General features: G+C 36.5%; 2 protein-coding genes across 2 annotated transcripts; both read left to right on the forward strand.

The window, feature by feature from the left end:
• Positions 1 to 392: 392 nt before the first annotated feature.
• Positions 393 to 13,334, forward strand: LOC144433133 (uncharacterized). Its single transcript, XM_078121442.1, has 4 exons — positions 393 to 465; positions 4,846 to 4,977; positions 13,031 to 13,233; positions 13,323 to 13,334. Exons 1-4 carry the CDS (start codon positions 393 to 395, stop codon positions 13,332 to 13,334), a joined length of 420 nt encoding a protein of 139 aa, XP_077977568.1.
• Positions 13,335 to 14,305: 971 nt separating this feature from the next.
• LOC144433134 (centrosomal protein of 85 kDa-like) lies at positions 14,306 to 22,073 on the forward strand. The gene is made up of 10 exons (XM_078121444.1): positions 14,306 to 14,322; positions 14,864 to 15,073; positions 15,542 to 15,632; positions 16,009 to 16,199; positions 16,502 to 16,523; positions 16,857 to 17,014; positions 18,841 to 18,979; positions 19,545 to 19,715; positions 20,299 to 20,518; positions 21,051 to 22,073. The coding sequence occupies exons 1-10, from the start codon at positions 14,309 to 14,311 to the stop codon at positions 21,218 to 21,220; spliced, it is 1,386 nt and encodes a 461-aa protein (XP_077977570.1). The 5' UTR covers positions 14,306 to 14,308; the 3' UTR covers positions 21,221 to 22,073.
• The last annotated feature ends 428 nt before the right edge of the window (positions 22,074 to 22,501 follow it).

The raw sequence follows: 22,501 nt of genomic DNA on the forward strand, positions 1-22,501 counted from the left end.
TATCAAGAAAAATACTTGTATTGACCACAAAAAAAAAAGTAATTTCACAATGTGAAAATCAGCACAGCGTATTGGTTATAATTAAATACAGATAGTGATGAGCCTCTGAGGCCAGATGTAATCAGAGGGCCTGAAAAGTAGTAAATGTATTTGTTGAATGTCAAAATAAATAAACATCAATAAATGATTAGCCCTGTGTAGTCGATGAGGGCCCACAGTACAATTATGCAGTAGATATTGGTGCATACAAAACTGCCCTTTTAGCGATGCAATGCTCCAAGGACTGTGAGAGCCTAACATTAACCATCCTTTAAATTTATTTTTCAGATAATCTTTATCAGCAGAAGTATAAGGGGAAGTGTTTGTCTACCAATTAAACATTGTATTAAAACATGTCCTGGAAATCACTAATGACTTCTCTACCAGATCAACCCTATAGGGATCAACGACATGCACCTACAGCAGGTTAGTACTAGACTGTAAGAGACATTGAGTCGTTCTGCCCTCACCCGGGGTGGGGGTGGGGGGTCTGGTGGGGTAGGGGTTGACCGCTGTGTGAAGGCAACCTGTCACGGCATACTTTACAGACTAGTTAGTGCCATGTTGTGTATGTGATATCTTGTAGTCTTTCATTTCAAAATCTGTCAACTCCACCGAATTTTGTATATAGAAGGTTCTGACCAGCTCAGAGACTTGGCTATCTGACATAGCAGACATCAGTTACTGTACTTTTAAGACAAAAACCAGGACTAGGTTCTGATGAGAGTGGTCGTACATTAAATAGTTCTCATGGAGTGCTGATTTCATGGGTAGGTATTGAAAGTTTTCAAAACCACTAGTGAATCATTTACTATATCCTGTCAATGATCTGCTTTTACTAGGTAGGGAAAAGGAAGTCAACAAATGAATTTGAAGGAAGAGATTTGCTAACCATAAAACATGTAAATCTTAGTTATACTGTATGAAGTTCAACTGCTTATTAGTCTAACTCATGTTATACCAACTCAGAATTGAGTTACAGTGGCGCAGCCATGTAGATGTAATCTGAGGGCTAACCAGTGTGCCCTCTGAGCCAATGTAACATGCCCCAATCACAACCAGTGTGCCCTCTAAGCCAATTTGATATGCTACTGATGCACACAATTTCTAGTGACCCACCAGAATTTGGTGTTCCCCGATCTCTTACTATGTGGTGACTCACAAGAAATACCAGTTTTTATCATTTTGACTCACAACAACAAAATTTGGCCATCATTAGAGGGCACACTATGGCTAATCCCTAATATACATATAACTCCCTAGCTTGATTACCACAGTCCACTGTGTTTGTCTATTGTACTGTTATACATTCTTGTCACTGGGATACATACAAATGTATTATCCCACTGCCAGGAATGTTCCTTATTTTAAAAAATGGTCTGTAAAATGTGAAAAGTAGTAAAATCTAGGAACATCTACAGAAAATATACAGGTTGAAACAAAATTTTGAAACAAATTCCTGAAAAAGTAGCTGGAAAAACATTGCACATGTTGGGGTTTGTTTTTGGCGACTGGCCCTTCTTATAGCATCCCTGACTGTGCCACTCCTAACCTTTGACCCTCACCCTTGATATCAGCACCCACTCCCTCTATCTATATTGACCCTTGTATTGATCTGTATCCATCTAGTTGCACACAGGTACACAAGAACACCTGCTAGAAAAAGTTCCTCTAGAAAATCCAAAGTAAAGCATAAACATAGAAAATCTTGCACTGGTAAAGGTAAATTGCTTGTAAACCATGCATGTGTCTTTGCTGAATGCTGTTTTTGAAGTTTCATAATTTGCACTTCAGTGTTTTCATTTTTTGGCTGTTGTAAAACCAAAGGGACTTACGTTTGATTTACAAGTTCATTACAAGTTCCCAAAGCAATGTCACCCTGCAGATACTTTCATTAATTCCTAAATATATCAAAATAAAATTTTACCCAAAGAAATATTTATATATACTAGTCTTAGACTATCTGGCATCTCTTCTGTCCTCTTCTGTGTAAATACACAATACATTTTGCACTTGTTGTATATTATAATACTAGTATACAAAATTTGATGAATGAAAGCTCTAGAAAAATTGAGAGCCCATGAATAAAGATACATTGTACATGAGTTGCTAATCTAGCTCTATGTATGTATAGTCATAAGTTACAACTTTGTCGGACAGTACAGGTTTGCATAGCAGTGTTGAGATTTTACAATTTTACCTTTGCATGGTAATATTTGAGTTTATATGACTGTATTTGACCATATGGTTTCATGACATTATTACAATTTCATTTTACATGCCAGTATTTCAGTTTGCTTGAGATTATGCCCACTTTGATAAATTAATATTTGTGGCTGCACTTTACATGGCACTCTCAGCTTTCCATAACACTCTTCCATTGCAGTGAATTAGCTAAATGCATGACAATACTTCTCTTGTGCAAGGCAGTAGTTCAGTTTGCATGACATTTGACATGTCATTTATTTCCAAAGTGCATGATAATATTTATCATGTAGGAATGACAGTGTGTATCAGCTCTGTATCAGTGTATGACACCAACTGACTTTTACAGGATTATGTTTCAGTTGAACTTGTAAGTTGTAGCATCAATAAGATAACCCTATGGCACTACTCTACTGTTGTCAATAACACACAAGATGTTACAGCTGACTTTTACGGGATAGTTTTTCAGTTTTCGGTTGCCTGTTCATGAGATAATTCTATTGTAGTGTTGTCAATATCACACAAGCTGTTACAGACTAATCAATCCATAATCATATTCATAAGTGAGGTTACCCAATCATAAATATTTACTGAATGAAAGACACTTATGACAGATATTAAATGTTAAAGGGGAATGCCATTCCAGGAAATAGAAACATTCTCATAAACTATGGGTTTTGGAGTCATTTCATGATTTTATGTCACCTACAATTACTTACAATTTCAGAGAAAATATCAAGTTGATCAAGATTGTACCTTTATAGGGTATCTTTGCTTTGGGCTATTGCATCATGGGAGTCAGCAGAAATAATGTATTCGATGGTTGAACTCTGTTTTACACTGAAGTGTGTAGAATTTTTGTACTCATGAATATAGTGTAGAACCATTGAATACATTATTTCTGTAATGAGTCTAGGATAAGATGAAATTATGATGTTGGGACTGACATACAGTTTGTTGGCGAAATTTGAATGTGGTAAGATCCTTGTGTCATTGTACACAAGGGTATTTTGGTAACCAGGCTTGTATAATGTATGCCGTACAGTACATTGTTAAAATCAAATTATATTATATCATGCTACTATGCGCCATTCTGATTGGATAATAACTGTGGTAAAATCCCATTTTACCACGGCTGGCAGTGGTAAAATGGGCCCCTAAACTAGCATATGAATAGTACATACAAGCTGAATGTGTTCGTTCTTATACCAATAAGTTAACACTTCCCCAGAGTAAAGGTGTGTCAGGTATCCTGTACAATAGTTTGGGTTACAGTAGTCCAAATAATTCCACTGATGACCTTGCGATCGAAAGCAACGATCGATCAGTGGCTTCAACATCACTGATAAGGTACAAGTTCTCCCCATGCAACGAGCCGTCTCAGCGTCTTACTCTCGTTACGCATTGAATCAAGCAACACCGATTTAACTTTTAACCATCAGTCAAGGTGCGTCAGGATTATTTCGAAACTGTACATTTTCAGGTTCGGTCAATGTTCAATTTGTTACCTATTAAATTAAAGTAGACTGTGTCGCGTCGCGTCTCTGATTTACTGTCTCGAGCTTTCTCCGATTCAACGCCGAGACATCTATTTTTAGCAGTGTACAAGATTGTATTGTTCTTATGTAAATATCCAAACAAAATTGTTACTTTCTTTGACCTCTTGCCCCGTTTTCTTCGTTGCTAGTTTTCAACGCGTTTTCGTTATGCATTATATGATGTAAATAAAGTAATTTATCAATGCAATGCAATGCATTGCAATGCAGTGTATGGTTGTGTTCATGCAGTGTGTGTGGGGGCTAAATGAACGTATCCACTCATTAAAATATGCTCGTTCCCGACGATCTATTACCAACGATCTTTTTCTGTACGTGCGAATTCGCCTTTTCGGGCATATAAATAACCACAGAATCACATTTAGAAGAAATAGACACATATTTTGATATAATATAATAGCAATAACCCCCGCCGAAGGAGGGTATACACTCGAATTTGGTACAATTCGCTCCATATAGCACTCGCCATTCGGCTCGTGCTATATGTCGCGAATTGTACCAAAATCTTGTGTATACCCGCCTTCGGCGGGGGTTATTGCTTAATTAGATTTCAAAACTGTTTGTAAGTAATCACCTGATTGGAGTATAGACAACAATGTTACATGTTTTGTCCATCCTCAACCAATGAGGAGTTCTGTTGCATCCCTTGATTGTAAATGTAGTGACTTTACTGAAGCTGCTGCTTGTGTGTGCTTTTTTACAAAGTTTTCAAATTTTTGGAAACAGGCAGCTGATTGGTGGACAGACTGTTAGTTATGAGAGTTGACTTACCATCAACGAATCATCATGAGGGTTACAGAGAGTGCTTGTACAATACAGCAAAGTGGAAATATTATGTTTGTGAAGGATTTTGTGATATGTTTGCCTATATTCAGGAATCCATGCAATTTTGATGATAGGGATCAAAACACATATTACTTAGAAACCAGAAAATTTCTTTTGTCAATATTTTTATGATTGCAGCATCTGTGCATGATGTTTACAATTTCAAACGCATATCAGCATCATAGTGTCATAATTCATATCCCTTCCCTCCTTTCTATAGAATCCAGGGTGAATCCTGTATCAAAGGAATGGGTTACTCCGGCACATCCGATGGTTAGTTCCAGACAGCGGCATATGGTAGGACTGGGGAGAGATAGCAGTAAAAGTTACACACCAAAATATGGGAATGATGGTAAGTGACACGACACATACATGTATGTGAAATAATTGACATGAACACTCAACAACAGAACTATGAAGTTATTGGAGGACATTAGTATGTACAAATGTACATTGTATACATGTATGTTATAGAAGTTCTAACACATGGTGTCAGGGTTTGCCACACTAAATGTATTTAATTCTGGTTAGAACTGTAAGAATTTTGGAGTGACCAGAAATATGGCCATAACAAAAGTGTAACATTTTGAAATTAGGCCATCAGCTGTTATACTATAGATATACTAATAAATTTGAATTTATAAGGAAGTAATATTTTCACATTTTCTTGTCATCAGTGGTGATTGTTATCGGCAACGAAATGTTTAGAAAGGAGGTATAAATTTCCAGTTGTTGTGACTTGTCACGGTTGTTTCAAGTTCTAAACATTGAGATTCTATAGCATGGTTTGTCATAACTGGAATGTGAAACATTTGCATTGTTAGGTGACACCATCTCACTCACTTCTCATGAACATGTACCCTACAAAGAATACTCCTGTTTTTCCCAACTTGTACGTTGTAGTTTTTTGTGTACAGACAAATATAAACCCCCCACCCCACCCAACACAACCCACCCACCCTATCCCTTGATAGAAAGAGAAATACTCCTCTTTTGGATGAAGTATCCTGGGTAGACATCTTTCACTCCTACATGTAGCTTATAGTACCTGACACAATGTATCAAATGACTGTGATGTGACTGTGGTAACCATTACAACTAGCCTTAAGCTTTCCCTACTGAAACTCGGTGAAAGTCCCTAAAGGGAGTGCATGGTATACCTTCAAGGGAAACGACTTCCCATTGGAAACAACTTCCTGAGTGTCTGGATGCTGTCAGAAAAGTAAATTAAAAGTGACTTTTGGGAGGGGTACATATTCACACCTACATCTTACCTGTACTTGAAGTCTAGACACTCAGCTGAAAAGTGGGAGGAGAAAAGGAAATCATATCCACATGCAATTATATCTTATGTCATGAAATATATGATAGGTAAATTTAAACAAAATATAATACTCATGTGATATGTTGTTTATTTTCTCACTCCACACTGGTAAATAGTTCTTTCTTTCTGATTGTAAATGAATGTTCTCAAAGAAGTTTTGGAACCTGTCAGAGTCTGTAACTAGAGGAGGAAATCCGGTACCGTGTGTACATTTGTATATGTAAAATTTTTATTGATTTTTATACCTTGTTACCATCATTTTTATGGGGAATCACATACAAATCAAGTACCTGGGAAACTTAGTTTTTACAGTTACATGTCTACACTTGAAGTTTGTCTGTACATGTACTATGTGTAGATGTATACAATGGCAGTAAAATCCCTTGTACAACAAAACAAAATCAATTATGCAAATTTTTATAAAATGGTAAATCACAGGGGAATGCTATATTCTCATAAAAAATCTCCAAAGTTAGTAGCTGTGGGTATTGTATTTAAATAATGAGCATCATTTAGTGTCTTTACAGAGGGTAGCCATCTTTAAAAAAAAACTTTACAGGTAAGATTTCACTTCAGTGCTAGAATCTTCACTTTAGAAATGGATCATTCACATGTTTGTCTTTGATACATGTAACTGCACCAAGGCCCTCTTTTATGCTGTACATAAGTGTTTTACAGGATCAGTGTCAAAAGCTTACTTCCATTCATACAATTTGTACCTCTATAGAAAGGCAATTCATTAGCTATGCATGATCTGATGGCAGGTTACAATGTTGTCACAGTACCTTACTGGCTGGAATTCCATTGGGCTATAAGTTTCTAAAACAATTAGAAGAACAGTCTGAGTTGAGAGGGAGGTGTTTTGTCAAGTGGTGAACAACACAAAGGGCAGGGTACTTGTGTCTTGTGGTATATAAATGACTTTACTTGTAGTTCAGTACATGCAGGTTACACTTACAGGTAGCTGTCTGATATTGTTTACTGTGGTTAACTCCCAGAGGATTGCAGTACAAGTCAGGTCATAGGAATCAGGAACATTTTTCTGAATTGTCCGGCTGTGTGTGTGTGACCAAGTTAATCCTAGCAGTGATAATCAAAGTGTCAGAGTTCACATCGTGACGTTCAAAGTAATACAAACGTTTGTGTGACGACCATGGATTTACTTGACTTGATGCTGGCACTAGTTTTGGAACTGGTTTGCTATATGATTGTAAATACCACAGTGTATTTGCCAGAGTCCACTGCTGAGACCGAAAACAATTTTTACAGCTACCTCACATATTAATCTTGTAAATCCGTTTTCAAGTGGTCTGTTTACAACTGTGTTTATGTGGACTCACACCTTCAAACACCAATAGAGTATTGCTCTGATGTTGTTGTACTTGTGATGAGACGTAACTCCATAGGGGACACAGGTTCCCAAAGTGACTCAATATCAGGAAGACTATCACTGCCTTCCCAGTATCTCAATCACTCCTCATATGATCTTGAAGATTTTGATTCTTCTCCAGAAAGCTGTCACAGCTCTCCAGGTAACTAATTTATGTGTTTCTAATGATGATATACAATCTATTGGTGTTGATTGTGTGCCCTTAGTCTGGATGCCAACCTACATGAGTGGACATTTAATGGTAACGATACTTTATTAGGAACTAGACTAGTGTGCCCTTTAATAAAATAATACTGCGAGTCAAAATAACTGTTTTCTTGCGAGTCGCCACATAATATGCAGGGAAATTGGAATAGGAGAATGCTAAATTTTGAGGTGTTGCAAGAAATTACTGTGTGTTTGTTGATGGTCAAATTGAGACAGCACACAAGTAGTACTAGTCTGGCTGAAAATGGGATCTCCAAATGGAAATCATAATTATACCATATTGGAACTAGACCAACAAGCTATATGTATTCTTAGTATTACTGAGTGGTTTTACAGCAAAAGTGATGTAGGCTTTTTGTTTCACTCATGTGACATGATATTTAATACACACTTCAAACTACTAATGCAAAAGAAACAATGACATAGGTGCTGTGCACAGTGGGGGTGTAAAAGTAGTCAAATTGATATGTTAATTATGATCAGGTAGAAAATAAACAATTGAAGCCATTAAAATCATCAGGTCCATGGGTAATGTTTCTACTGCACTGTGAAAGAATATAGCAATGCTTATCAGTGTTCAATGTGATTGTGCAAAGGATCCTGCTGTGTTTATTGTGTCTCTGTTATTGTTAGTCTGGAGTTGAACTATGTCAATCTTTGTGTCAAAAACATAATGTCCCATGAGTTAAACACCAAGGTTACATCATGTTCATCTACATGTTTATTCTGTCATGAGATTATGATTAACACTCACCAAATCATAAAACCATGTGGATATCTTTTGTAGTAATAGCCTGCTTAAAGAAAACATTTGTCAAAACTGTGACATGAAATCTTTGATTGAGAAAATCAGAGAAATCAACTTTGTTAGATAATATGAAGCTAAACATATACTGGAAAGTTATGTAAAAATTGGACTTGGATAGATAGAATACATGTTACATGATAAAATTGAGATAAAAATATCAAATATGTTAATACCAACAAAAGAACACATACCACAGAATATCTGTTGTCAGTGTTTGCATTCATCCATTTTTAAATCCCCTTTGTTGACCTAAATACCAATGCAAGTTATTTTTACCTGTTTTCTCCAAGTCTACTGTCATATGCTTGAATGGTTATTTGTTAGGATAGTATTAAACAGAGAGTATTGTAAAGATTTGTTGACCAGCAAGGCGTTGCTTTGTAGAATCAAATGTAGAATGTACATTATACAAAAAACACTATATAGCATAATTGTACAGCACCTATCACAATGTATGTCGTGATCATAGTGTTTTACAATTACTCCTCGTACAGACTTATATTAACACAATATCCCTATACATGTAACTTCCTCATCTCCCTTGGGAGCATAAAATCCATTGCTGCCTCTGTAAGTACGTAATCCACACAGCAACCCATGTCTACCTACATGTACATGTAGTCCCAATTCTATACAGCTAGTTGGGCTGACTGGGGCCATAGAGCTTGGAAGTTGGAGGGAACCTTCTGCAAGATCTATGCTGGGGCACAGTCATATCATCATCATATCATATATCATATCATAAGGAAAATAGTATGAGCTGATCAATCATTCAATGCCAAATTGTCCACAAAAACCCAATCAATCATCAAAACATACCCGTACATGTAGTAACAAAGTGTGTATGTGAAGTAGTTCATGGTCCAAGTGTTCATCACCAAGTCCAAGTTTTTGGCAAAATTCAAGATAGTAGTCAAGGTTCAAATCTTGTCCAAGAGCTTTAGCCAATCAGGGTTGTAGTAAAAAATTACATGTACACAATGTACTGTATATTTTATGGTACAAGGTATGTGGGATATATGTATACATGTATTGTATGGAAATTTGTTTTACCAGATTTTCCCAACTGTCCTTCTGTTACCTGGGTTCCCAAATTCTTAGAACTCAGAATACTGTTATGTTAATCAAACCACAGTAGTACTCAGAAGTAATGTTGAATATACATGTTAAAATGTAGATGTAGTGGTAACTGGTTAGCCATGGAATGTCTGTGGTGTCTGATTTATTGACAGGTGAGGTCAGTGTAACAGGTGTTTAGTCTCCTCCTACCTGTCAAATCAGTTGATGTTAGCTTTGTAACAGGTAAAATACAGCCTGGCTGTTCATTCAACTATGGCAATTCACCTCAGATGACACAGTAAACTAACTTATTCATTTCTTATTTGTGGAAAAAATACAGTCGAATAACATTTATGTTTGTGTGTGTTTTTGAAGGAAAATTTCTAAGCTCTAATGAGTTGATGTTAGCTAAGTTACCAGTAAAATACTTGGTCGTTCAAGTGTGGCAATTCACCTCCAATGATGCAGTAATATAATGGAACCCATGATTATGCCTGTGCCAGTGTGGCATACATAGGGTATTTGCATTAGTGTTCGGTGTGTTCTCCATAGCAGTATATTGTATGTGTGTAAAAGTGCAGCAGAAAACACTGAATCTACAATGTACATGAATAAGTGAAAATATCCAGCATTCCAATACAGGCATTCATGTATCAATGGGTTCTACTATTAATCTTGTTTTTCTCAACTTTTGTAGTTTTTTGTGTACAGACAAAGACCCCCTGGTAGAAAGAGGATCAATACAAATGTTCATAAAAAATGTCTTAAAAGATTGCACCTGTGTGTTCATGTGTACAGCATACATTGATCAATTTCTCAGCCATGGTATAACCTTTAGATTACACAAACAATGTCCTATAAGACTCCTAGAATTCAACCAGTGATACATGTATTTCCATGCACTGTGAGTGTGATGTCCTATAGGAATTTCTTTGCAACTTGCAAGGGAGGTATGAAGAGTTGTTTATCTTTCAGTTTATACTATGACCTACATACATTTGTATTGAATACAATTATACATATAGTCTAGCCCCTACATCACAAATAATTCCATATTCAGTTGTTGGCACTGTACTAGAAGTACATTGTATTGTTTGACAAAGACAATGATGGTTGAACTCTAGACATCAAGTAAACATTGACATGATTGACCCATTTACATGTGGACAATGAAGTACATGTATGTCTTGTTGCCAAGTCAGTGTCCAACTTTAATAGAGATGCATGATATACCATAAAAGAAAGTATATCAGTCACTTTGTCTTTGGTGGCTTGATTTTATTACAAGGTTAGTTAGGTATTTCTATCAGATAATCACAGTAACAAATCACTTATACCACAAGTATTTTGGGGCTAAATGAGGAAAATTAGTGGAGAATTATATATATTATGATTATTATAATTATACCCCTTATGTACAGCTAAATTTGGGGATAAAAAGTAGGAAAATGATCAAAAATTTTAAAACATATTTCGAGCACCAGAGAACCAATGCTATAGGCAAGTGGTCTCCACATAGAACAATAGGGTATAAATTCCATATTTAGTGTTCTAATACATTTAAGTTTGCATATGGTATACAGGGTTCTCCACAGGATTTGTTGATAGGACAGTGGCTCATTAGCATACATTAGCATAAATATACACAACAAAATAATATTCAGTGACTGCTACAGTGTAGCAAGGCCATCAGCTGTTCTGTGTTTATATACATAATAATGGCACACATTCCTCCACTTGATAACAGATGACAAAGTATGACATGGTTTCTAAGCAATCTAGTCTTGTGTACACACAGTAATCTTATCATCACTACCAGTGTAGTGGGTGCTAATATGAAATCAATGAACTCTGACAAGTATCTCAACTCCTGACATAAATTTGTATAACTTCACTTGAAATTTAAAGTAAAATGAGTACTTGGCAATCCATCAATTTTTTCCCAGTGTTGCATTTGATAGTAATAAATGGAACAGAGTGTTGGATAATATTGGAAGTGTTTTGTTCATGGAAACGATTGTAAATGAATTGATGTACATGTATGTATGTAACAGTCTATACATGTACCATGTATGAACTGATAGGTACATGAAATGTGGTTCAGTAATTCATCAATGTTCCCTGTGTTGTGTTTGTTACTGATCAATGGAACTATCTTTGCAATTGTTCTGTTCATGGAAACATAACAATGAATTGGGTACATGTATTGTAACAATAGTCCAGCTAGTGGCTGATATAAAGTGATTGGTGCTTGACATGTGGTTTTAAACCCAAGATAAATAGTTACTGTAGTAGTGTTTGCAAGATTGTCCTGATTGTTATAAGCAGACAGGTCAGGTAAACTGATAACAGGCAGTTATTGCTGCTGTGTTTCAATGTCTGGAAGACTTGTAAGTATTTAGAGAATGGCTCAGATTTATAAGTGTTTGTAGTTAAAACAGTTTATGTGATAGTCATACCCTTTAGCTGTCACAATGTTGACTTAGTCCTTGTAGTTCATGTGATAGTTAGGCCGAAAAAAAAGGAATTGTTTCTGGTCAGGACATTTTGTCTAAAGTGGTGCAGCAACGCAAATATTTTTTTTTATTCTCAACAAACCTGTCACTCAGTCTACTATTTATAGCAGTTTCTGTACTTTTTATGTAGTACTTTGGAGTAAGTGTGTATGTGGGACAGATGTCATTTGCTTGTTCATGATTGGCTCTGCAGTTGTCTTCACTGAAGTAGGGAGGGTTATTTTTGTGTTTCTCCCATGAATCAGCAGACTGCATGGGCTGGATAAACACGGAAAAAGACCAACACGAGGGTATTTCAGTGATGCGCTCGCTGACCCAAAAATAGTTCTTTTTTATTTGTTTGGCCTTAGCATGTTTTGGTCGTTTTGCTGAGGAATGTTGGATATTCACATTCTATTGTACATGTACAGGTACTGAGGTAGTGAATCTTTGTAGACGTACACAACACTGAGTGGCCATGATTTTATAACATATAATTATCATGTATAATGTGTGTATCATGCTTACATGATACTGTAAACCTGGAAATGTTCGCGTAAGATTTATTTTCGCTAATTTCGCTAGAAAACAAAAACGCGAAAATAAGTAGTAGCAAAAATATATATTTCTACATAATGCAATGTACCAGTATGGTTATTAGTGAAAATTAATCTTTGTGAACTACATGAAGACTGTAAAATCGCAAAATTTTCTAGTCGTGAAAATATGCAGGTTTACAGTAATTATCGTGAGTATAGTGTACCTGGGGTAACCAGTATTGTCACAGATGACTGTCATTTCTAAATGTTGTTGAGATGGTAATTGTATACCTGTAGATAATATTTGAACTTAAATTGAAATCTTGCCAAGATTTTACAGACTGAACTATTCTATATTTTATTTCAGTCATTACAATATTATACTACTGGTGTCCATGTTAATTATATGTTGTAATTTTATAAACCAAAAATTGTCATTTGTATATGGATCAATAACAATCATACTTATGCAAAGTAACCACTGCAATCCTGTATAAGTAACCCACTTGGTGGTCATATTACATATATCTAGTTGATAGAGTTGATAAAATTACATGTTTTCTTTTCTTTTTTCTTTTTTTAGGTTCTACAGGGAGGACACCACCTGTGGCGCAAGTTCACCCTAATATGCCATCAAGACCAACTATTTCATCAAGTGATCGTGCAAATAAGCCATCAGTAGGATTTTACCACATTGAAGCTCACAAAATGCAGCGGGATACACAAATTGAAGGTTGTGAGGCTAATGAGCAGCCTCATCACACAGACTGGAAGTCAGATATGAAGGTGCCAGATGGGGAATCATTTAGTGCTCTAAATCTGGAAGAAACTATGGATCTTCCACCAGCTGATCAGTATGTGTACCCAAATCACAGGAAAGACTTTGATAGTTACGGACTTACCAGTAAATTACAGAGAGCTCACCTAAATGACTATGATATACAGGGAAACTCTAACCAGACAGATGACTACAGTACTCATGGCCGTAGACCAGTTCCTGTACAGGCTCAGTTGACATATAATTCCGGTCAAGGTGTTCTTTCCAGTCCTCAGAAATACAGAGCATCTTCCGGATCTCTCAGAAGTCCAGGAAGATATTCCAGTACTACCACTAGTGGATATTCTGCTGGCATCAAAGGACAAGATTTAGGCCACTGGCAACAACTCCATCAACAACAGTTGAAACAACATTATGATCAACTTCAGGTAAATACATTTATAAACATACATGTATCTTGTTATGAATCAAGACTGGATGCAGTATTTTAAGGGCTATATAATTAACAAGTATTGTAAGAGACAGTTGTAGTTACAATACAGTACATTTATTTTGATTGAGTAAAAAATTGAACACATTTTCATAAAATCAAGTCAGTTATTGCCAAAAACATGTCATTTCCCCATAGGTTTGATAGACAATATACATGTAATAAAATGACAGTGTGGTGTTCTCAGGGTATGTGCATGAGTACTTGCAGCGTTCCCTGCTGTTGTATTTCATGTTTAAAATTACTAGCAATGACTGGTCTGATATTATACATGTGTAAATTTCATAAATGTTTCCATGAGTTTAAAAAAACTCATAGAAGTAAGATATTGTACATGTAAGTATTCCTTTTCCCACCCCCTTTCCCCCTCTTTCTCCCACCCTCCCTCCCTCCCACTTTTATGTGTATTGTTATCATAACTATACATATATTGTTCTACATTGCAGCATATACAGACTGGATTGGCACAAGGATCATCCAATGGGAGTGGGTCACCACATTACCAGCAGTCTGTCAACACTGTCCTGGCACAGGATCCTAATAAATGGGATGCCCTGATCAGAGCTAAAGAGAGTATACTGCAGGAGAAGAACATGATCATTGAAAAGTAAGAAACCTGTCAAACATAGTGTCCTGGGTTGAAAGAGCAATGTTAGCACCATGCTTTCTACATAGTGGGGAGAACACAGCATGGCAGGAACCTGCCAAGCATGGTTGCCTGGGTTGCAAGGACAGTGTTAGCACCATGCTTTTTCTACATAGTGGGGAGAACATAGCGTGGCAAAAACCTGCCAAACATGGTGACCTGGGTTGCAAGGACAGTGTTAGCACCATGATTTCTACATAGTGGGGAGATCACAGCATGGCAGAAACCTGCCAAGCATGGTGGCCTGGGTTGCAAGAGCAATGTTGGAACCATGATTTCTACATAATGGGGAGAACACAGCGTGGCAGAGACCTGCCAAGCATGGTGACCTGGGTTGTAAGGACAATGTCAGCACCATGATTTCTCTATGCAGAACACTGTGCAATATATAAACAATTGTGGCATGCAGTGAAAATGCTTTACCTTGGTTGTAATGGCCTAAAGTTTGTGTTGTGATTCTACATACCTCTTTTGTTAACTCTCATACTATTATACTCCACAGACAAAAATTTCAAATCAACCAACTTCGAGAGCAAGTCAGAGAACAAGAAGCCAAGGAAAGACATCGACTAATGACAAGATTTGAAGATGGTGATGTGGTGGCTCTAAAGATGCAAGAGTATCAATATGAGAATGCAACATTGAAAGCGCAGATAGCAGAACTAGCATCTACTAAAAATATGGATGTGGACCAGTTCTCCAGAAAGTTGGGGTGAGATGTAACAAATATGTCATACCTTACTTTCACTCTACATGTCTATACTGTGATTACTTCATTATAGCGGATATTTTAAATGTCAGCAAGGGTCATTATTGTTGAAAAAGTCTAGTATAATTGGTGTCAAGAATTGGGAGTGGAGGATGACGGGGAAGGGGGGGGGGGGAGACATGCATGCGCAGACAGACAGCAGGAGAAAAGCATGCAGGTAGTTATACATACATTGTAGATACATACATACATACATACATACATACATACATACATACATACATACATATATACACACACACACACACACACATAAAGATACACATGAAGACACATACATGCATACACAGACAGACAGGCAAAGAGACAAACAAGGAGAGTCAGAGGCAGGGATGGGGTTATCTAACGTCTTGAATAGAATTTGACATGAGTCCTACAATTCCTAACTCATACATTATGCTTTTATCTTAGGCAAACTGAATATGAACTTGAAGAAACTAAAGCAGCATTGAGAGAATTAGCATTAGACAAGAAGAAAGGGTTAGAAGATATAAGAAAACAGGTAAGAAATATAATATTAAATGTAGTATAGCTTATAGATACATGGAGAGACAAAACATTTTGTATCCCTGATACCTGTAAAATTGTCATTTATTAATTTTCTCTTTTCCTGCCAACACATTCCTACACCTTATATAATTTCAGTGTTTGGCAAAATTGAATTAGAAAAAAATGAGGGAAAAATAATGGCACTGCAGAACCAATGATATGGATGCAATATGTTGCTATGATGTTGAATGATCATGGTATAAATTCCATATTTTCAGTTCGAACATGTACAATTTGGCTTGTGCATGGTACATGGTATAAAGTTTTTAAAATCTCATCAGAGTTGAGTTCTCTGTGTCTCACACGTCAAACTGTATTTTTTCTTACAGCTGAATGACAAAGAGGAACATATCATGGACTTGTCTAGTGAATACAAGAGAGTTCGTGATAAGTATGAGAAACTGAAAAATAGGAAAGATAGTCTAGAAAGATATCTGGAAGATTTACCAACAGCTGAAGAACATCTCAAGAAATCTGATGAAATATCCTTTCTATATAAGAAGATCAGAATTCATAATTTGTATTCAGACCACCTCTAAAAACTAAACAGCGTATTACAAGCAGACACAGATGACAAAGTTAAGGTGTCTTTTAGATGTGAAATTCTTGTCACCCTTTTCCCACCTCTGTACACAAATTACAAGATTAAAAACTGGGGTTTCAGCTAAGATAGACATAAACTAAGACTGTTGCTGCTACATATTGATATAAGTTTTTTTTAATTTGATTGTACTCAGCGTAGGGTGGTATTTCTGATGAGTTTCATAATCTTGCAGTGAACACTTTTGGGGAATTTGTGCGTTTACACTATCATGATTACAGGGTGATTCTATTACCCACTTGTGTAATTAACGACATCAAACAGCAGTAGTTTTAGATTGCGTCTTTCTTAGTAAACTGAAAGAAAGCTAGGTTTCCACAGTAGTATACATTCCTTCCTAGTTTACACTGCCATGTTGTTGGCTTCCTCAATAAACCAAGTGTTAGCTCTCATGTTTCCTTATGTGGGGCGCCCTCTTGTGACATTTCTTTGAAATATTTTTAAAAAGTAAGTGATCGAAACATGGTGTATTTCATCAATAAAAATGAGTTAGATAGTTCACGCCTAGGATTGCATTTTGCTCTTAGACAAAATCACTTTATGTCTTGAAAAAATCACTTTCCTTAACTCCTGTAGTACTTGAAACATTTGAAAGATAAAGATTCAATTCTGTCGGAAAAAATCAGTCAACTTGAGAAGTTACTGAGTGCTTCTAAGAAGACAATACGATCTAAAGACATCAAGATGAGTGCATTGGAAAGTAAATATAGTGATATGAAGATTGAAGTAGAAAGGTGAGAATGCGGTCATTAAAGTAAACTATCTTGTAGTCTTTTGTTACTTGTATGAAGAGTAACTTGTACTTATCCACTGGTATCAGTGCATTGGACAAATATGTAGACAGATAAGAATGGAGTCGTTTAGTTACATGCATGAGTCCAGGGCTTGAATTAGCAGTAGTCCAGGGCACATAGACTACTAAACATGGTATCTAGACTACCAAATTAACAGTAGTTCAGGACACATAGACTATTAACAGTAGTTCAAGACACATGGACTACCAAACATTGTATCTAGACTACTAAATTAGCAGTAGTCTGGGACACATAGACTACTAAACATTGTATCTAGACTACTAAATTAGCAGTAGTCCAGGACACATAGACTACTAAACATTGTATTTAGACTACTAAATTAGCAGTAGTCCAGGACACACAGACTACTAAACATGGTGTCTAGACTACCAAATTAGCAGTAGTCCAGGACACATAGACTACTAAACATTGTATCTAGACTACCAAATTAGCAGTAGTCCAGGACACACAGACTACTAAACATGGTGTCTAGACTACCAAATTAGCAGTAGTCCAGGACACATAGACTACTAAACAAATTGTATCTAGACTACCAAATTAGCAGTAGTCCAGGACACATAGACTACTAAACATTGTATCTAGACTACCAAATTAGCAGTAGTCCAGGACACACAGACTACTAAACATGGTGTCTAGACTACCAAATTAGCAGTAGTCCAGGACACATAGACTACTAAACAAATTGTATCTAGACTACCAAATTAGCAGTAGTCCAGGACACATAGACTATTAAACATGGTGTCTAGACTACCAAATTAGCAGTAGTGCAGGACACATAGACTACTAAACATTGTATCTAAACTACCAAATTTATAAGGTGGTAGTCTTTTAGACCAATGGAAATCGATAGGAAATTGTAACTGAAACAGTTCACTTGGACAAATCTGACTACAAGTTAAATTCAAGCCCTGATGAGTTTACCAGGTAACTTGTAATTATTTCACAAGTTTTGATACAGATACTAATACTTGGTGTTTTCTGAGGGTATTTTTTCAAAGATACAGTTACCTAGATTATCAATATTAAAGATATAATCATTTTTAGAACATTTACATACACATTGCATTAAATACTATAATTGTCAAGGGATTTCATGTTCACTTGAAAAGAAAAACTGGCCGTTTTTCCAGGACCTAATTTCTACTTATTTAGGCAGGTATGCTTAGTAACTGAGTAGAAAATGTTTTCAAGGGGATTTCATGTTACCAGAAAGCCGCACCAGCAAAAATAAAGTGAAAAGAAGTTACAAAATAAAATTTAGTATATACGGTGTGAGGACTTTAGCTCTATGAGAAAAAGGGATAGGCCCAAAATGGCAGCCTTGTTTCATCGAATTGATTTTGACCATGATTTCTTTAGGTTGTACATGGCCGAGCACTTAGCTTGTGTGCCTCATAACAATGCAGTCAGTGTTTGAATCTGCCCAGAGTTACTGAGTTTGATTAAAATTTCCCAGACCTATGTAAGTAAAGTAATGCTTAGTTTGACCCTACCAAATGATGCAGGTTTTCCATAGGTACTCCAGTTTCCTCATGCTTTAATACCAGAGCACCAGAGCACTGCACAAGTTGTGACTGTGTTTGAATTTCCAAATTTGATTTAGATCAATCAAGCATATATTATATTTTATAATGTTTTTAGATAGCATTTGGACTGTTAACATTCTAGTTTGTCACACATGTAACTCGAGTATCAGATAGAAACACCCATGATATGCTGACAACATTCAATTTTGTATTTGACAGTCTTCAAGATAAATTAAACAAAGTAACACAGAAGAAACTAAGAACTGACGGAGATGCTAACACTAGTATTGATGATGACATAGATGAACTGAAATTCCAAAGAGATCAACTCAATGCCGAGTGTGAGAGATTGAAAAAGGTAAGTGAGGAGAGAAAAATTGATGTTTTAATTTAACTATGATTTACATCAAGTGCTGGTTGACAACACCATGTTGATTGGTCAGATGGATTAGGACATTAGCTGTTGTAGTTAAACTGTACTCATTGCAGGCAGTGTAGCTTTTGTACATTTTTGTATATAAATTTCTTTGAAGTCATGGGCCCAGGCATATGATGATGATAAAGAGATTTATATAGCACCTAGTATCCATCAAGTGATGCCCACTGGTGCTTTACACTAAATACTGTCACAAATATTCTCTCTTGAAAAGCTATGTCCTAAGTCTTGACTTGAAATATCTCAATATTGGGTGCAGTGTTAAATCACTTATTACCCGTATCACCTCTTTGTTCATTTGTATAACTGTTCATGCCATTTTCAAACAGTGAAACTCGTCTTTCCATTTATGTCTGTCACTGTGATTTGAACAAGGAAGTGGTGACATCAGGAATTAACTTGTCTTCATAATGTCATAGAACAATAACATAATGTGCTGACCTAACACGTACACAAATCTCATATTTTCTTCTGTGTTATTCCATAGTTGGTGGAAAGTAAACACAACAAACAGAAGTCAATGCAGGCCCAGCATCGAGTTCAGATTCAGCAAGTTGAGGAGAGACTACAGCAGGAAGAAGACACAGTGACGGCACTCAGAGAAGCTCTGTCATCTAAAGAAGAGAGTATGAAGAAGATACAGATATCTATGAAAGAGGTATGAAATGTGAACAATAGCCACACCAAGCAGAGTAATGAGAAAAGTTCAGTCCGGCTCTACTAGATTACTGTTTTTATACCCAAATCCCCTTTCAGCTTTGGCCCTAGTACTGGCCTGAAATGTATGTGGAGTGGATGTTTAGAGTAGCTGGTTTGGAATCTGCAGGTTGCAGGTTCAACCCTCACCACCACAGTTTGTTTCTGAATGGCTACATTTCTTTGAACAATGCTTGTGCCTCAGTCAACCCAACTGTATAACTGTCTGGGAACCTGGTAGGATACAGGTTGCAATGTGAATACTTTAATCGTATGCGCATATAGAGGCTGCAATGGATTGTATGCTCCCCAGGGAGTTGACAAAGTATAAAGGGCCACTGTGCCACTATAGATCCATGCCAGGGGTACTAACTATAAAGTATTTTGAGCAGAGAGTGGGAACACGCTATATAAAAACCCAACATTTTATTTATTATACAACGTATTTCGTTTAATGATAAACATTGACTTGAATTTCAAATTAGATAACTATGAAAATCGATTGATGAAAGTTTTCATTTTATTCTAAATTTTGATATTCACAGCTAGCAACTCAAAGCCAGGAGATGTATGAACACAATCTCAACCTGCAAGAGAAAGTACAAGAATATGAACAGTCACTGACGTCAGAGACTATGAAAGTATACAACAAACTGATGAAAGAAATGACAGCATGCATAGTAGACTTGAGAGGTATCACTCAAATCTGTACACAGAGAGCTGAAGGCAAAGACCCCAATATATCTATGTTACTTGGACTAAGATGTAAGTATTACTGATATATCGATCCTAATATATCCATGTTACTGGGCCTTAGATGTAAATTTTATTGACATAAAGACCCCGATATATCTATGTTACTTGGACTTAGATATAAGTATTACCAATATAAAGACCCCCCCCCCCCCCCAATATCTCTGTGTTACTGAGCCTTAGATGTAAGTGTTACCATTATAAAGATCCAATGTATTCATGTTACTGGGTCTTAGATGCGAGTATTGCCAATATATTGACCCTAATATATCCATGTTACTGGGCCTCGGATGTAAGTATTGCCAGTATACATGTAAAGGCCCTAATGTATCCATGTTACTGAGATTTTGATGTAAGTGCATGTACTACCAATATAATTAGATTAGAGATGTCGGCTAGAAAAAAAATGTTCACTTCAGTACTGAAAAGAATTGTACAGAACTTATTCATGGTTGTAGTGTGATATACATAATGATTGTCAGAGAGGTCCATTGTAAGTTATGCTATGTATTCACTACCTTTATTTTCTCTTTTCTGTTCTTAGCATCATCTGTGGCCTGTGAATATGAAGAGGATGTTGATCCAACCAGTGTGGAGACTATGAAACATAAACTCATTCAGATACGTGAAATGAGACAGGAGATTGAAAAACTGAGAACTCTAATATCAGACAAATATGCTGAGGACATTGGTGATAACTGTATCACACAGTAACAGTATCTATGGCAACTATTAAACAGTATCTATGGAAATATATGTTGCACAGTAACAGTATCTGTGGCAACTGTATCACAGCAGGATCTGTGGGAGTTGTATCAAACAGTAACAATGCCGATGGAAACATGTATCTCATAGTAACAGTATCTATGGCAACTATCACACAGTAACAGTATATGGGAACTGTATCACACAGTAATTTACATGTGCAGTGGTTTGGATGTCCAGTCTGCGATTGTGGTGCTGTCATTTGATTTGCTGGTGCTGGTACTACTCATTTCCACTGTTATTATTGGCAACATAAATTGCAAGAGAAGAGGAAATTACCATTACGTGGATTGTGTGTTATGATATCATTTTAGTGCACCATAGCAATGCACACAAGTGAACTTTGAAGTGTATTGGAAATGAGAGCAACAATATGAACTACCGGGTACAGCAGCTAAATTGCATACTTTGTGTGGAGCAGTCTTCATGCACATATTGGAGGGATTTGAAGTGTTTTATATCACAGTCTGGAATTCTACTCTCACATATGTCCTAGCTAGGACCCCATCATGTATTCAATAGGATGGTCTTCTGTTGGAATTGTAATGTGGCAGCCACTGTGAAATAGAGGGTAACATTGCATAAGTTAGGATTGATCTTCACACCAACCCATGTTGCACATGAGGGAATCTTCTACCTGATCTGGTGTCCACTATATTGAACACGAGCATTTATCGCAATTACCGATTTACACGAGGTCTTCCATGAAAATTAGGAGCATCCTCATGTACAGAGAGATATACTCAGTCTACTGTATTGTTTCTGAAGCATTTACCATACCTAAGTGTTGTACTAATGTGTATTACAGGGCATTGCAGATTACTGTTCACTGTCTCTGTTTCATACAGTTACGCAGAAACCAATACAAAACTGCATTCTACATTTTGAGATAACAAGATTGCAATTCTTTGCTATATTTAGTCTCAATGAAACTTTTCAAATGTACTGCAACTAGGCGTAGACATGCTGGCACCAGTGTTTTGATGTCTGTATGTGATGTCTGCGTAGTGGCATGTTAGCTTATTTCATTGTCGACACACTGTAGCAAGAAATTGTTCATTCAATCATGCTATCTTACAATTTAGTATAGGCAGTTTCTCATTGGTTTCTGTGTGATTGTAGCAAACAGAGATAGTGAACTCAAACCTGCAACACGCTGTCGAAAGTCTTTTGTCTAAATTGCGAAATATTACAGAAACATCTGTCAGGCTGATACAGAATGAAGACTAC

The sequence above is a fragment of the Glandiceps talaboti genome, chromosome 3 (assembly GCF_964340395.1).
Source record: "Glandiceps talaboti chromosome 3, keGlaTala1.1, whole genome shotgun sequence".
NCBI lineage: Eukaryota > Metazoa > Hemichordata > Enteropneusta > Spengelidae > Glandiceps > Glandiceps talaboti.

What these genes read in the sequence shown, in the direction of transcription:
- LOC144433133 (XM_078121442.1), top strand. Translation starts at nt 393, where the DNA reads ATGTCCTGGAAATCACTAATGACTTCTCTACCAGATCAACCCTATAGG. An exon ending in ACGACATGCACCTACAGCAG is followed by an intron (nt 466 to 4,845) that starts GTTAGTACTAGA and finishes TCCTTTCTATAG; the next exon opens with AATCCAGGGTGAATCCTGTA. An exon ending in ACCAAAATATGGGAATGATG is followed by an intron (nt 4,978 to 13,030) that starts GTAAGTGACACG and finishes TTCTTTTTTTAG; the next exon opens with GTTCTACAGGGAGGACACCA.
- LOC144433134 (XM_078121444.1), top strand. An exon ending in CAGTTCTCCAGAAAGTTGGG is followed by an intron (nt 15,074 to 15,541) that starts GTGAGATGTAAC and finishes CTTTTATCTTAG; the next exon opens with GCAAACTGAATATGAACTTG. An exon ending in TAGAAGATATAAGAAAACAG is followed by an intron (nt 15,633 to 16,008) that starts GTAAGAAATATA and finishes TTTTTCTTACAG; the next exon opens with CTGAATGACAAAGAGGAACA.